Source organism: Leptonotus elevatus, chromosome 7 (genome assembly GCF_054856555.1).
Source record: "Leptonotus elevatus isolate MCC_2025b chromosome 7, RoL_Lele_1.0, whole genome shotgun sequence".
Taxonomy (NCBI): domain Eukaryota; kingdom Metazoa; phylum Chordata; class Actinopteri; order Syngnathiformes; family Syngnathidae; genus Leptonotus; species Leptonotus elevatus.
In genome coordinates, this window is record NC_141245.1 from 18,385,628 (window position 1) to 18,400,875 (window position 15,248).

The 15,248-nt window shown below is 41.4% G+C and overlaps 1 protein-coding gene across 4 annotated transcripts in view; it reads left to right on the forward strand.

The window, feature by feature from the left end:
• ift80 (intraflagellar transport 80 homolog (Chlamydomonas)) overlaps positions 1–15,248 on the forward strand; it is a 36,959-nt gene that overhangs the window by 20,951 nt on the left and 760 nt on the right. For all 4 annotated transcript variants that reach the window (XM_086080136.1, XM_086080138.1, XM_086080137.1 and 1 more), the window contains 11 exons: positions 3,807–3,986; positions 6,628–6,746; positions 8,205–8,279; positions 8,763–8,926; positions 9,006–9,070; positions 11,704–11,839; positions 11,921–12,068; positions 13,156–13,327; positions 14,567–14,656; positions 14,814–14,986; positions 15,095–15,218. In XM_086080136.1, the coding sequence (XP_085936262.1) occupies positions 3,807–3,986; positions 6,628–6,746; positions 8,205–8,279; positions 8,763–8,926; positions 9,006–9,070; positions 11,704–11,839; positions 11,921–12,068; positions 13,156–13,327; positions 14,567–14,656; positions 14,814–14,986; positions 15,095–15,218 (1,446 nt within the window). The remainder of the gene's footprint in view (positions 1–3,806; positions 3,987–6,627; positions 6,747–8,204; positions 8,280–8,762; positions 8,927–9,005; positions 9,071–11,703; positions 11,840–11,920; positions 12,069–13,155; positions 13,328–14,566; positions 14,657–14,813; positions 14,987–15,094; positions 15,219–15,248) is intronic.

The following is a 15,248-nucleotide window of genomic DNA, read 5'->3' on the forward strand; positions in this document are numbered from 1 at the left end:
ATATTGGTCAAGCTGCTTGCTGACAGGATGGACAATGACAGGGTGGACATTTTTGAGTAATGTGAGCGTTTATGGGTGGACCTTTACTTAGCAACATGATTCGGTTAGCACGTTGTTTTAAATGACTGAAAAGTCGGTATATCAATGGATATTTCACTGTGGCAGAGTGGACATTATGCACTTCAAGACCCTTTGCCAGAGCCCAGGCTTAGGCAAGTATTATGAATACCCTACAGACAGCATTAACTTGCTCCATATATTTGAATAAATTCACGTTTCAAGTGGCTCTTTAGTTGCCGACATTACTGTAGTATGTCGTACAGCGCCAGCGTCCTCGGAACTCCTTATTTACACTCCGTACATGTTATATGGACATGTCTTGCCACAGTACACAATACCAAACAAAAAAAAAACTTGCAGCTTCACTTTAAAAAAATGTACATTACTCTCGCACGCCAACATTGACGCATTCGTCGCGTCTAAGCCAGCGTACCTAACATTGTTTTCAGTAAGGCCGTGATGGCTGTTGCAGATACAGACTGGCCATCAATCAAACAAAATCACACCACGGTTTCTTCATATTTTTAATGTCTTAATGATAAACAACTCAACATTGGTATTTTAAAACACAAAATTAGCTACTGTGAAAAATATGATAATAAAAAAAGTTGTGTTTTTTTTTATATAGAGATCCATGCCTCAAATAGGGGGCACAATCATCTTGGTGGGCGGGCACAGACCCCTAAGGCCCACCCAAAGCGACAGGTGTGTTCACTTCTACTAACATGTTTAAAGGGAAGTTACAGCCCATTTGCATTGGGGCCAAGTGTGGCTTCTATCAGATGGAGCTGTACTGACATTGTTGGAGAGGAACGTTGAGGCCTTGTATATCAATCAAACTGCTAAATGGGATTGACATGTTTAGGAACATTGGGCCTTGGCAGTGTTGTGTGCTCTGCAAAGGGCTATACTATATAATATTGAATAATAATAATATTCAACTATTCCTTCTTAGTCACACATAGCTAGACATTCCTGACAAGCCCGCCTTTTCATTACGCACATGCCGCTGTACCCTTAATCTTATTTTCTCAAGTGTACTTAATCTTAACTTTTCACTGTTGCACACTTCTATTCTTTGCCTATAGAGTCACGTATTCACATAAATATTGCACACACATAAGACAAACCCCTCTTCTGTTTTTACACACACACACACACACACACACACGTTGGTTTGCTGGCGGACTCTTAGAGGAGTAAAACGGCTCAATGTGTTAAAAGCATTAGGTAAGCGTGAATCCAGCAGCGCTCCTTTTTGGCAGGTATCACATGTCCTGCTTCATTACAATCTGGTGTACGCATTCAGCTGCATCCATCAAGACATCCCTTCCCCTTTCCCCCTTGGGGGCTTTAACACAGAGTGGGCCATCTCAAGACGTTAGCTGCAGTATAAATGACGTCCCTCATTATTGTTGAAGCCGACCCGAACTCCGGAGCCTCCCCGAGCACAACTCCACTCATGTTGTGAATGTCAAATAATATGAATAAGGAAAATAGTCCCTGCTGTGATGAGTGAGCAGGGCAGAAGTTGTGGGGAAAAGGGAGGGGAACACAATTACAACACTATTTCATTAAGGTTTAACAAACTGTCTCTTGTCCGCATTGCAGCACAGTTTTTATTTTTGCAGCAACTATTTTTGGTCCCAGTATGACATTAACTACTTGGGAGGGAAACCAGCTGAGAAATATGCGTTTATTGGAGAAAGGCGGACCAGAGGAGATCAAAGCAGCTAACCTGTAGCCTGCTGACTGCTACCTTTTAGCCCCGTCAAAAGGCAAACGTGCAGGAAATAAGGCCACACCTCACATCCCACAGCTGCGTGCGTATCAGCCGGCGAACACACTGAGGTTCTTTTCTCCTCTCTCGGCCCGCTGAGCTGCACTTGTCCGCCCGCCATTACGAGGAAAGGGCTTAGAAGTTGACTTTTGACTGTTGGGATGGTACGTCCTGTGATTTACTTTTATTATTGTAAACCTTCATACTAACTATGTTAAGCACACGTAAAAAAGAGTTCGGATGAATATGTGCCATATGAATTCACATGTATAACGAAACGTATGGTGTTCCACAGGGTATAATCCTGGGACCTCTGCTGTTTTCATTGTATCAGCTGCCCCCCTGGGTTCCATCTTAAGAAAACAGCTGTGGTTTTTAAAGTGCTTTATAAAATATAGAGCTGAGTGATGGGAGTCGGCTGCATGATTTGCAATGCCAATTTGAGCAATTCTAGTCCAGCACAACTAGTTATCTAGTAACTAAAGGGACATTTCCTTAAGCTGCATGGAAATGGAGAAGACAAGAACACAACACTTTCTAAAATCAAGATGAAGAGGGCCAGAATTAATGAGAAGGCTACTCTCACTGTTCATTTTGTTCATCAGTAGACCCTATTCCTATGTCTTGAATTGGAAAAAATAAATAAATCATGTTTTATTTTTCAACAAAGAAGGGTTCAGTCAGGGTTTTTCCTTGTGTACAAAAGTCAGAGGCGGCCACCTTCACCTCCAGCCTGAGCCACTGATATCGCTCAACACAGGGCTCCAGCTGCAACGCATTTTAACTGCAGTTGCCGTGTTGCGCCATTATGGAAGCGCTATATCAACAGCAGTGCACCGGAAAGACCTAAAGCAATAACCGAAGAAGAAACGGCTTTCTTTTCTTTTTTTACATATATATATATATATATATATATATATACAGTAAAAGGAGTTTTAACTAAATTTGGCCAAAGAGTATTCATTCAAAAAAATAATTTCAAGTGACAACAGGGCAATAGCAACATTTTTAACCAAACGCACAAGTAAATGACAGACCCATCCGCCTCCATTCCCTCCCAAACACAGACAAGGTACAGGTGCAGCACAAACATGGAAGCAAGGATTAGATTGGAACACTATGGCTACTTGTAAACTTCTTCATATTTTTATGTTTTGTTTAATGAAGAAAAAATATTAAAAATGTTTAAAAAAAAATTAAAAAAAAAAGAATACTCCAAATTGTAAAATACAATGCTGGAGGGACTTTACTGAGACGACACAGATTTATGACAGGGCTATAGCAGCCTCTAGACCTGGTTTAGCGCCTTGCCTGATACATGGCTTTTACTGGTGTCTGTAGATGAATGTTTACACTTTCCGACCTTTGGAAAGTATCGTCAATTTGCAACTGATTAATATGATAACTTTTCTTCTCTGCCAAACCATCAACAACATAAATGCAGATCAATACCTAACCTCATGCTAACATTTGTTTTGTCTTCACCAATTGATCTAAGTTGTGTTCCAAAGAAAACGAGCTTCATATTAGTTATTTAAAGGATGTTAATATATCTGACATGGGACACCTATATCGAGCTACTCTTCCCTTAAGTTTCACCACTAAATCATTTCCTATATAAAAAAAAAACAGGGTTTAGTTAGTCAGACCCCTGTCTGCCTTTCTCCCTGCATCCTGCATGTGTGATAGATGAGGATAGCAGAGTGTATGTTTACGAGCGCAACTGCTGGACTTGGCAGGGCCGAACGCTCCTTCAATGTCTCACAGTTCATCACGGCTCGCTGATTGACTGGCTGGGACTTCTTTCCAGCAGAGTTTAAAATACGTGCACGGGTATCTGCTCTCACTCATACGGTGCTCACCTCCTCTATAAACCTTTCTATAAATTTTCTTCCAAGCGCTCCCAAAAGAAATGCACATTTGTGGCCATCATTGTTAAGGATGATGTTCCTCCTCTCCTTGCCAGTGGTCTTACGCTTTGGAGAAACCCAACACGGGCAGCGTGTTCAGCTTGGCTTGGTCTGCTGACGGCACGCAGGTGGCTGGGGCCTGCGGGAATGGCCATGTCATCTTTGCCAATGTGGTGGAGCAGCACTGGGAGTGGAACAACTTCATGATCACCCTTACCAAGAGGAAAACCATGCAGGTAGAGAAACACGCGCACGCTCCACTGACACTTCATTTGGTATGGCTGCCAAGTCTAATGAGATTCAACACAACAGCTGTGTTAAAGCTTCTTCCTTGACATTGATAATAAGCACAGACCTCTGCCGAGCTTGCACAAAAGTGAAGGGTGCATCATTTTTGTTGTTGGTTCATTTGTATGGAAACAAACAGCATCCTTCCTTTATAGAGGATGACATAAGATTTTGATTCTAGTGTGGCAAGACCGTTTCTTCAAAAAAATCAGGGGTCGCCATATTTGTCTGTCAATGTGTTGTTGTTTTTAGTGTGGGTGATTTCATACATGACAAATAGATGTGTAGTATAGTATTTTTTACTCTACTACGTGTTAGTAATGTATATAACTCGTGTCAGATGGAATCTTCGTAACTCCAAAAGACCAAAACCGATTTTTGGTCTCCATTTGGATATAAGCAAACAGTAGGAGTGGCATAGCTCAGGTGGTAGAGTGGCAATCTCCCAAGCTAGAGTTCATGATTTTGTTTCTCAACCCTTTTGTAACATTATTGTTATTATTAAATAAAGTAGTAACATTTTGACAAAATCTCTCCTTGCAAAATTCACTTATAATTTCTGACTGAAAAATCTTTAACTCATTCACCCAGCCATTTTCACTGAAGCAACCCCCTTCACTCCCGGCTGGATTTTGATTGATTTTGCAATTCCCACAGAATATTATGTTCTATTGCTATGAAAACATGGAACCTACCAAAAGAAAGATTTGAGTCTCTTCTTTCATCAGGAAAAAAAGTATATATACCTGTTTCCCTTTTGCAGCAATTAGCATTAAAATATAGCTCAGTTTCATCATTATTCACAAACCTGTTTAGAACTGTGGGTAAATGAGCTTTTTTCAACATGGCCCTAGTTGATCTATTTTCCTCTGCTGCCACCTGCCGGCCGTTTTTACAATAACTAAAATTTCTTCAACAGTTCTCTGCAGTTGAGAGGCTGCATCAAAGCCTTCTGTATGCTCTATCATTAAACAACAACAACACAAAAAACGTACAAATGCGTCTTTGGGACATTTAAATCGTATAAAATAGAACATATTTATACGTTTTTGGGAGCAAATCACTTGATTGTTTTTTTTTCATGGTATTGGCAAATTCTCTTGTACACACTAAAAATACTTTGAGTAAAATTGCGGTGTGGATGTGGCACTAAAATATAGCATAATGTAGCGTCCCATCCATCGATTGGCCTCTAAACTTTAAAGGCTGAACTTCTGAGTTGCTGGCAAATTAAAGCAGGATCTCCTCCTTTTTTTCTTTTCTTTTTTTACAGTTTACACAGTATTGAAATCATATGTAAGCGCAGAAAATATTTGCATGAAAAAAACATGTGGGCACAACGCGCCAATCTTCTGCATCATCCTCTCAAACACCAACTGCCTTTATGCCTTCCCTCACTACATCTATCAACCATGTCTTTCGACTTCCTCTAGCTCTCTTGCATGGCAGCTCCATCAATACTAATATGCTCACGATCTCTCTCTAGACGTTTCCAAACCATCTACATCTGCTGCCTCTAACTTTGTTCCCAAAACATCTAACCTTGGCTGTCCCTCTGAAGAGCTCGTTTTGAATCCTATCTGACCTGGTTACTCCTAAAAAGAACCTCTAACATCTTCATTTCTGTTTTCTTACGCCGCTGTGTAAACGAGTTATTGTAGCATCAAAATGTTGTATGTATGATTGCAGAACCCTTGTATCTGTGACAATTGAGCATTATCATCTAGATTTAGAATGATCTTTTTATATAGATTCTGTATGGCAGGATATTACAATGTGCTTATATACCTAATGTTGGGCAGACGTGCTTCACTTGCATACGTATACAAAAAAAAAAAAAAGACTGGCAACTTGTAGCCATATATTATAGTTGGACCCTGCCCGTTTACCAGGCAACCTTGCAATGACAATGACTACTCTGTCTTGCTGCCTTCCCTTTGCTCTACTATTTTGTACTGTTTAAAGTCAAGCTGACCACAAAGTAGCATTTACATACATTTAACACGCCCAAATGTCTTTAGAAAGGGATACACACCTAGAAAAAAACAGGATCAGGCATCTTTACTGAGTGCAGTTTGTGTAAACCAAACAAACGTGGGTCATCGGCCACTTATTTTCAGCCTGGCAGGCACTTTTTCTGTCTCCCTCCTCCGCCTTTCCTCCTCACGGGCTGCCTTAAACGTGCACATCTGCCAGTGGTTTGTGAATCAGCCAGCTAAATTTACCACCTTGCGGTCGAGTGTTGTTGTTTTTTTAATTCTTGGTCGTATTGCTTGTAAATTTGGCTTGCTGGAGGCGGCAGAAGAGGAAGATTTGTAAAGCTGTAAAAATAACCCCACCTTTCACCTGGTGCTGGAAAAGGCCCTTTCATTCATTCACAGAGGGCGCTGCTAGGGAAGTATTTATCTACGGCAGCACATCAGTACGTGCATACACACATTCCAAGCAGGTAAAAATGTCTTTCTCTGACCACACTTACCCTACGTATGCTTGGATATATGATATACTGCTTCCTGTGTATATAAATAAAACATTTGATGTGCACCGCGCCAATCTTTCATGTGCCATTCTATATATTTTTTTCCACAGGTGAGGAATGTGATGAACGATGCGGTGGACGTGTTAGAGTTCAGAGATCGAGTCATCAAAGCCTCGCTGGCTTTTGGGCACCTCGTAGTCGCCACATCCCTTCAGTGCTACATCTACAAGTGAGCACTTCACTCACGCAGTCGGCGCATCCTCTATTCCCACAGCTACGATTTCTCACCCATTTCCTCTGTAAGGAGCTGGAATATAACGTTACTTCACTTTGAGAGTTAACATAAGCCTCCTTATATGGACATCAATTCAGACGTGATGCGCTTGCCAAACCAAAACGCTGCTCCTCATCCTCAAAGCTGTCTCGCTTAAAAAGGAAGTAAAAGCACATTGTTTTAAAAGTGCACAAAAGCATTCAAGCGATGGTATCATATTTGTGATGCTTTTCCAATATCAGTTTGTATTCACTTACCTGAAATAAGAAATGATTCCAAATGATAGATGGATGGATAATGTTTGTATAGTTAATTTCATTCTGACTGCAAAGCTATTGATGGTCTGCACATGCTTTTTTAGAGCATGCTAAATATACCTGTGTATATTCAGTATATTTATACTGTATGTATATTTAGAGGCAATGCAATGACTAACAAAGATTAATATTATTGCAGTTGCAGTAAAGGTACACTTCTGAGCCACAAGATTTAGTACACTTGTTCTGTCTAATAGTCAAACATTCAGGTCTAGTCTAAAAAATTGCCTTTACAAAAACACATGAGCAATATACTTTCTTTTTTTTTAATTGACGTTATTCAGGTACATGAACTGTATACAAAAAAAGCTCTGTGTGATCCAGTGTACTTTGCCCGTATGAGTTCCGGGCATGTTAATCTACCTATTTTGCATATACTTGTATATTGTTCACAGAATGCATTGTGGTGCCATTAATGAAGTTATAAGGACGTTAATGCCTGTCAAATGTGTAGTTGAATGTGTCATATTCAGCACGTTTATGTTTGATTGATTGAACATTGTGGATAGGGCTTTCATGACTAAAAATTGTTTTGATTACAGTCAAGCCCCCCAAAATCGCGGTTCGGCATTCGCTGATTTACCCCCCCCCCCCCTCTTTTTTTTCTTAATATTTTAAAATATTTTTAAGGTTATAATTATTTATTTTCTGGGATTTTGTTTGTTTACATGAAATATTTCCTCCAACGCATTTCAATGGGTGTCAATTATATCCGGATTTTCACTATTCAGCTGTAATCGATGACATCATTGCTATTTTTTCCGCATGGACCCCAACATTGGTTTCACAGAAAGACATATTTTGAAAGAACCACATATAAACAAATACAAATAGGTTGATAATGCACATATGTTCTCCACTCCAACTGTTAGACTGGCCCAAAAAAAAAAAATTTAATTGACGGACAGGTGATTGAGGACCACTGTTAAATACAGGGTGTACCCTGTTGTAGCCTAATTGAAACTGCTACATATATTAGCATATTGTGTATAGCTGTTTTTATTCTTGGCCTTGTTGTCTGAGGCTGTTTTCACTTGAATGTCTGTTCTTGCAAAGAATGATAGGAGCGCATATTTGTGTGTTTTGTTTGTGCCAGCACACGGAACTGGAACACTCCCCTCATATTTGACCTGAAGGAGGGAACAGTCAGCCTGATTCTGCAAGCGGAGAGGTGAGCCGCATGCTTAATCCCGGCAAGCAGTGGAACAGGAGAGCGAGAGTCGATCATAGGATCGCCTCGCAGCCTCTCTAAGGCTTCATTACTACCACACACACACACTTATGGACACATCCACACGGGAGCTGTTCTATAGCTTAGCTAAAGTATGTCATATAATAAGTCCGATAGTGTAACCGCTCTGGAAAATCAGATTAAAATGGAGTAGCTCTTGTGCAGCACTCCAGTGCAGTGTCCCTGACACTCATCGTACCGCTAAATGGATTACTTGTCATTCTATAATCACAGGCGAGCCTCCAGCGTCACGCTGAGTACGTCGCTGCTGTTTTGAATGTGCATAAAAATCCTCTACCTAACGACCATCTGGTTTATTAGATGAACAACAGCCGCACCACATTCATATAAAAGTCTACTCACTGTATCCTCTTGCTCCCCACTCCCACTCCCACCCCTCCCGACTCCCTCGCTACCACTCAGACATGCGCTTCTGGTGGACGGAGCAGGGTTGTATGTATTCTCCTACGAGGGCCGACTCATCTCCTCCCCTAAATTTCCTGGTATGAGGGTTGACATGCTAAATGCTCAGTGTGTCTCACTCAGTAACGACACCATTGCCATCCGCGACAAGAGTGATGAAAAAGGTGAGAGGTTCGCCGTCTCATATGTTTATAAACACCGAATGCTCATTGCCATAATTTTTTTTTTTGTTATCCTTACTAGTCATCCTTCTCTTTGACGCCTTAACCGGCAAACCTCTTGGTGACGGGAAGTCGTTGACTCACAAGGTAAGCAAATCCATCGGTGGGAGGGACTTCTCGCTCTTGAGATTGTTTTTAGGAATAGACACGGAGCACAAAAACAAAACGAAAAATAACTCCTGGTGATCATAACAAAAGTACACTTGAACCGATTTGTTACACCACGTTGAATTTCCATTTATGATCTGTATCCTTGGGCATACACTACGACAAAGAGGTTATAGCAAAATTTATGTCAGTGTGCACACACAAAGATTTCAATTTTCTTAACAAGTTTATTACTTTATGACTGCTCACAAATGAAAGTGTTAAAGCTAAGTTTTCAGTAAAAAATTATTTTTTTTTTACAAAGATTCAACCACGGGTGAGTCAAATAATCACAATTCTGAAAATGTTTCTTGTTCACTGAGAAGTGCATTCAATGCTTACACAATTCATCTTTACTACTGTATAACCTGATGTAATTTTATAACCCAGACTGCTTTCCCTGAGGCGTGGACATTTTTATCACACTCGCCGTCCATCCATCCATCTTCTATTTTGCTTGCCAATGCAACCATGCATATCCCAGCCGACCGTGAACTAGCATATTTTCCGGCGGGAGTGGCACAACAAAAATAGCTTGTCTGGCCAACTCGTGGATCGTGCCTATATGGTTTGTCAATTTTAGATTTTACAACTCCAAAATGTTTACTACAGCAGTTGCAGGGACAGCAATTGCATTTGAGATGAAGTAATCCACTTGAGAAATCCAGTCCAAGAATTGTTTAGAAAAAACTTTCAGAGTTGTGTTTGATTTTGCCCTCATAGTGCAGTGGTGTTAAATTCACTCCATTATACGTAGGGGTGTTTTTAATGTTATTTTCCTCTAATGTAGCTAATACCCAAACTTTTATATTTTTCTATTATAATATATGACATAGTGTAGTTCTACACCTCTGCAAGCACCCACAATAACAAGCATATGTTGAATTATTATTGGTGTGGTGATGTTGAATCGTAAATAAAAAAAAACTCTTGACAGTGTTAAACTTAGCTTTATCATCATTGCAATGACAAAATTTCATTTATTAGGAATGTGTTTTTATAACAGTGGTTCTCAAACTTCACACCAAGTGCCATCTAAAAATACGTTGCTCGAAGTATGATTGTAAGGACCAACTGTGTTAAAAATAAATAGATAGATAGATAGTAGTATAGTAAACTAGCCTAAACGAGACAGAGGTTGTATTCCTAAAATAGTTTTTAATCTACTGTAACATGCAATTTAGATAATGATTCAATTAAAATTTACTGCATTTAAAATATATATATATATATATATATATCATTATTTGTCTAAAACAGTTCTTGAATAATAAATGCATATGTTTTGAATGTATAAGTCAAATACAACTGAACTGTACTCTAGTAAGGATTTATAATATATTTACAGTTGCCCCCCTGAAATTTAGGGGCTGGCTTGCAAATATCGAAAATCTGCTTATAATTGATGGCAACTGTTTTTCAATTATATACCATGATTTTATCGATCCGGTCATATATTTTCCTCCATGTGGCCCCTGAGCTAATATGAGTTTCACACCCCAGGATTAGAATATTATTTGGTTTTAAATTCATTTTATTGAATGGATTTACTTTCAAGTCAACCCAAATGCTTTCCTCATATTATTGCAAGTTCTATGCGCCAATGATGGCCCTACACTAGTCCAAACACGGTATTCTGATTAACACTGCGTCTGTGGAATAATAATTAAGCGGCAAAATCCACTTGTTTTTATCCATCTCAGGGGGTGGCCATTTTGTCATTTGCTGTGGACTGAAAATTACATCACAGTTGTTCATAGCTGAAGTAGCGACCAATCATCACGGCGCGGATTTTGCTCATTACCTCATATATGATAAACACAATATTAATCAGGACGGCGTTTTTAGATTCGTGGCGGTGCATACAACATATTATTGTAAAGAAATTTTTGGGGTTGACTCCCCCGTAAACAAAATTACTAAACCAATGCAACAACATTTTTCTTTGCATTTTGTTGTAGATAATAATTTTTACATATGTTTTCCCTCATCGTCTACATTTTGTTGACAACACCTGTAAAATTGACCAAATAACTTGCATTGGATCTGATTAGATTGTACAGGGGTTCCTAATGTTATGGCCATAAGAGTGTATCTCATATATGCAATGATTTGTCATTGCTTGTTCTTTGCTTGAAAACATTTGTCTTCTATAAACGATTATAGTACATTGAGACTTACTGTGTTGCTCCTTGTTCATTTGGATGTGACAATTGTGTAGTTGCGCTGTGTTTTATGTGCATTAACTGCACAGGGGTGGGTGGGTTCATCGTATGGGCAAAAATGAGTAAAGCGCAATGGAATCAGAGGTAGCAGTAGTTGCTGTCAGCATGGCGTTGTCTTCTAGCATACTGAGCTGAAGCCAGCTGGCGAGGACCTCAAACAATTGCGTGCGCGCACATTGGCTCCGAAAGAGGTTCACGCACACACCTTTTGGATCCCTGCGTGTATGCGGCTTCCTCATACACAGGCGCACGCTCTGCAGCAAGACTGTCGGGTCACAGTGCAAACAACTGCCTTGCTTCTGTCACTCCCTTCTTTTCCACAAGTGTGTGTTTTCTCTCCATGTGCAGCTGGAGGTGGTGGAGATAGCTCTGGATCAGTGCGGTCCGTCCACCGAAAGGAAGATCGCTTTGATTGACAAGAATCGCGACCTTTACCTCACGTCCGTGCGCTACCTTGGGCGCGAGCCCAAAATCTGCAAAATTGGTAAGAATGTCACATAGTTTGCCGGAACTTGTCTTTTTTTTTGTGTGTCCACTAACGAGGTCGTGGTATGTGTGTTTGTAGGTAGCATGATTCACAGCATGGCCTGGAACAATGCAGCAAACATCCTGTGTGGTGTACAAGACAACCAGTTCACAGTGTGGTACTACCCCAGTGCGGTCTTCATTGACAAGGAGCTGCTTCCCAAAACGCTTTACACAAAGGATGGCAGGTAAGACTCAAAATGGTGCTTAGCTTCTTGTTGTTGTTATTTTTTATGGTGAGTGAAAAATATAATAGGTTGTTATGGTACTAGTTTTACCAACAATGACATTTTTAGCAAGGAGTTTAAATCTTAATTTTTGGGGGGGGGTTATGCCATCTGAAGAAAGGGTGGGGCTAGATAATAAATGACCATAGAAAACAATTTCAGATGTGAATAGAGAGCTCATTTGTGGGTAGAATTGATGTTACAAATAATTTAAAATTAAGTTAATGGTTTATTTTTAGAACAGATCTGTAATATGAAAAGAGGGAAAAAAATTATGTGCACAAATCCTAATTTATAATTAATTTTATTTCCATATTGTTTTTAGAGATAGCACTATAAACAAAGTTCTAAAGTTCACTGTTAACCCGACTAAAAAAATTGATTCTCATAAGAATCGCGATTCCCATTTAGTACAATTCAGAATAGATTTTAAATGTCCCAAAATCGATTTTATTTAAATTATTTTATACTGTCTTGCCTTTGTCTGTGTGCCTTTATTTGGAGCGCTGTTCATGTTGTACCCGATTTGGCCACTTAGGGGTAGTGTGGTTTCACGCGGTCTAATACACTGTTAAGTTGTAGCCACATTAGCGGGTAGAAGGAAAAAGTCCCGATCAAGTTATTCCAATAAAAGTAGTTTTTTTGCAGTGTGGAGCCGTTCTTTTGAGTGATAAGCGCGCTAATTAGCATTAGCGAGTCAGACTGGAGTAGATCATTACAATTCCTTGCACATCTATAGATTGAAGCAAAAATCATTGTCAATTAAATCATTTTGAATCGTTCTTAATCAAAAATCGATTCTGAATCGAATCGCAGACCCAAAAATCGGAATTTAATTGTGAGACATTCAAAGATTCCCTCCCCTACTAGTTACCGAATTCTGTTCTGTCTGGTCGACAGCATCGCTCGATGTGCTGCGTGCATTGAAACGAACGTGGAATTAAATGTACGTTATTTGTGATCTTAATAAATGAGTCCCTTTTTGAACTCTTTGGCCAGAGCAAACAATTCCAGTTTTGTGTTGACATTTCTCCTCTTCACTTCCAAGCGAGTTCAGCCACGCACCCCACATTCTGAGCTACGTGGACACCAAGGTACGGTTGCGCCAAAGAGACGGTTCCTTGCTTTACACCAGCGTGCCTCCATACGCCGTGCTCCTACACGAATACAGCAGCTCGGCGCGCTGGGAGGACGCGCTTCGCCTCTGCCGCTTTGCCAAGGTAAGATGTCTGACATTTTTTCGCCGAAACGGCATTTCTCTTGACGCCACATGTCTGCACGATGTGGCCCGGGCGCAGTTGGGCGTCCTGCGGCGCGTGTCACACTCGAGCGGGCATTTGCCTTTGAGCCAGTCGAAAAATGAAAAGGTAGCAGACAGATTTATTGCCCAGACCAGCAGGCTTTAATTAGCCTTCAATTAGCCTGGTGACACCATTTGCTGCATTTGGCCCCACTAGAGCTCATAATTGCAAACATAGCCATCTATTTGCATATTGACTTCACAGGCTGTAGATGTTTTTTGTTTCGCGAGAGCAATGACGCGATAACCGCAAGGGTGTCTAGTAGCAAGAGCAAGGAAGAGACAAAGGGGCTAAAGAGAGATTTTAAAAGCCTTCTCCACAGCTGTACTTCTGGTAAGAGTTTCGTGGCACAGCGGTTTTTCCCAGAATCCCATTTGCCGCAAAGAGTTCAACTCAGGTTGCTGTAAAAGCGTGTTGGGGAGGCTCATGAGCCGGCACGCACTCGCACCAAAGTCGCATTCAATCTCATCTGCGATCGGTTTGATTTGTGTGACTTCGTGCTGGCGATGACAAGTGTTGTTTTCCCGTCAGTGGTTTCCTCATTAGAGCCGTTTGTTGTGGTAATAGACGGTGATTAAAGGGAGGAATACACAGCGGTGACTTTGGCCAGCCGATGGGCTGCATTTTCAATGAGGACGTCTGTACAGACTAAAAGTGGTGACACATTTGTTTACGTTCATACGTGTCAAAGTCTGCTTGACGTGCGTCTCAACGGCTTCCGGCATAATGGCGGTGAGACCTTATGAAATAAGAGCAGCACAGAGCACATAAGACGACACACATCTGTAATGTCGTCAAGGTCATATACGTGGAGGGGTCCTCGGTTTACAAAGCTCCTATGTCAGAAAGTCGAATTTGTACGCAAGTGGCGTCCTGTGTGCGGTGCAGTGAGACACCCCGCAGTCTGCTGATTGGTTGACGTCTATCGTCATTCGCCACTTCATCATGGAATAAGAAGGCACAAAACAGACCTTATCTGGAAAGAACACATGCGGCGTTTCCTCCTCTTTATCCTGTTTCTCTTCTTTGTTGTAAATATTAGAGCGTAACTCTTTGTCCGGTTGCTTCAACGCCGCACGTTTAGCACGTTCACTCGATGAGAGTTTACGAAGGAACTGTACGGCAACGTGCTCTCATTGCGCTTCCTCATCTGCGCAGGAACAGTCTTTATGGGCATGTCTGGCTGCCATGGCGATAGCCAACAGAGAGCTGACCACAGCGGAGATGGCCTACGCCGCCATTAGAGAGGTAAGAGCTTCCGTTAATGGATCCGTCCGCGTAGCCATTTCTGAGCGTGTGTCTGGAGCGACCGCGCGGCGGGCGAGCTTGCGCCAGGAGGCGTGTCCGCTGGTTTCCTGATGCACATCAATCACGTCCCATCCTCTTCCTCATCCCCCCTCGCCAGCTACCGCGAGTGCATTACATCAACTTCATCAAGCAGCAGCCGTCCAAGGAGTCGTCTTTGGCTCACCTGCTGCTGTTCAGCGGGCAGGTCCAGGAGGCCGAGGCCACCCTGTTACAAGCCGGACTCGTCTACCAGGCCATACAAGTCAACATTGATCTGTTCAACTGGGACAGGTCGGCAACCATTTGAATCAGTGTGAATGTGTCTGTGAGTGTCCATACGCATTGTTTTCTGTGTGTGTGCTGGCTCGATCCAAGATATTGACGTCGGTGCGTTTTTAGGGCTCTTGAGCTGGCAGTCAAACACAAGACCCACGTAGACACCGTGCTGGCCTATCGGGAGAAGTTCCTGCAGACCTTTAGCAGGAAGGAGACCAATAAGAGGTTCCTGCAATACGCTAAGGGGGTAAGCGCAAACAGCCGCTCTGTATTTGCC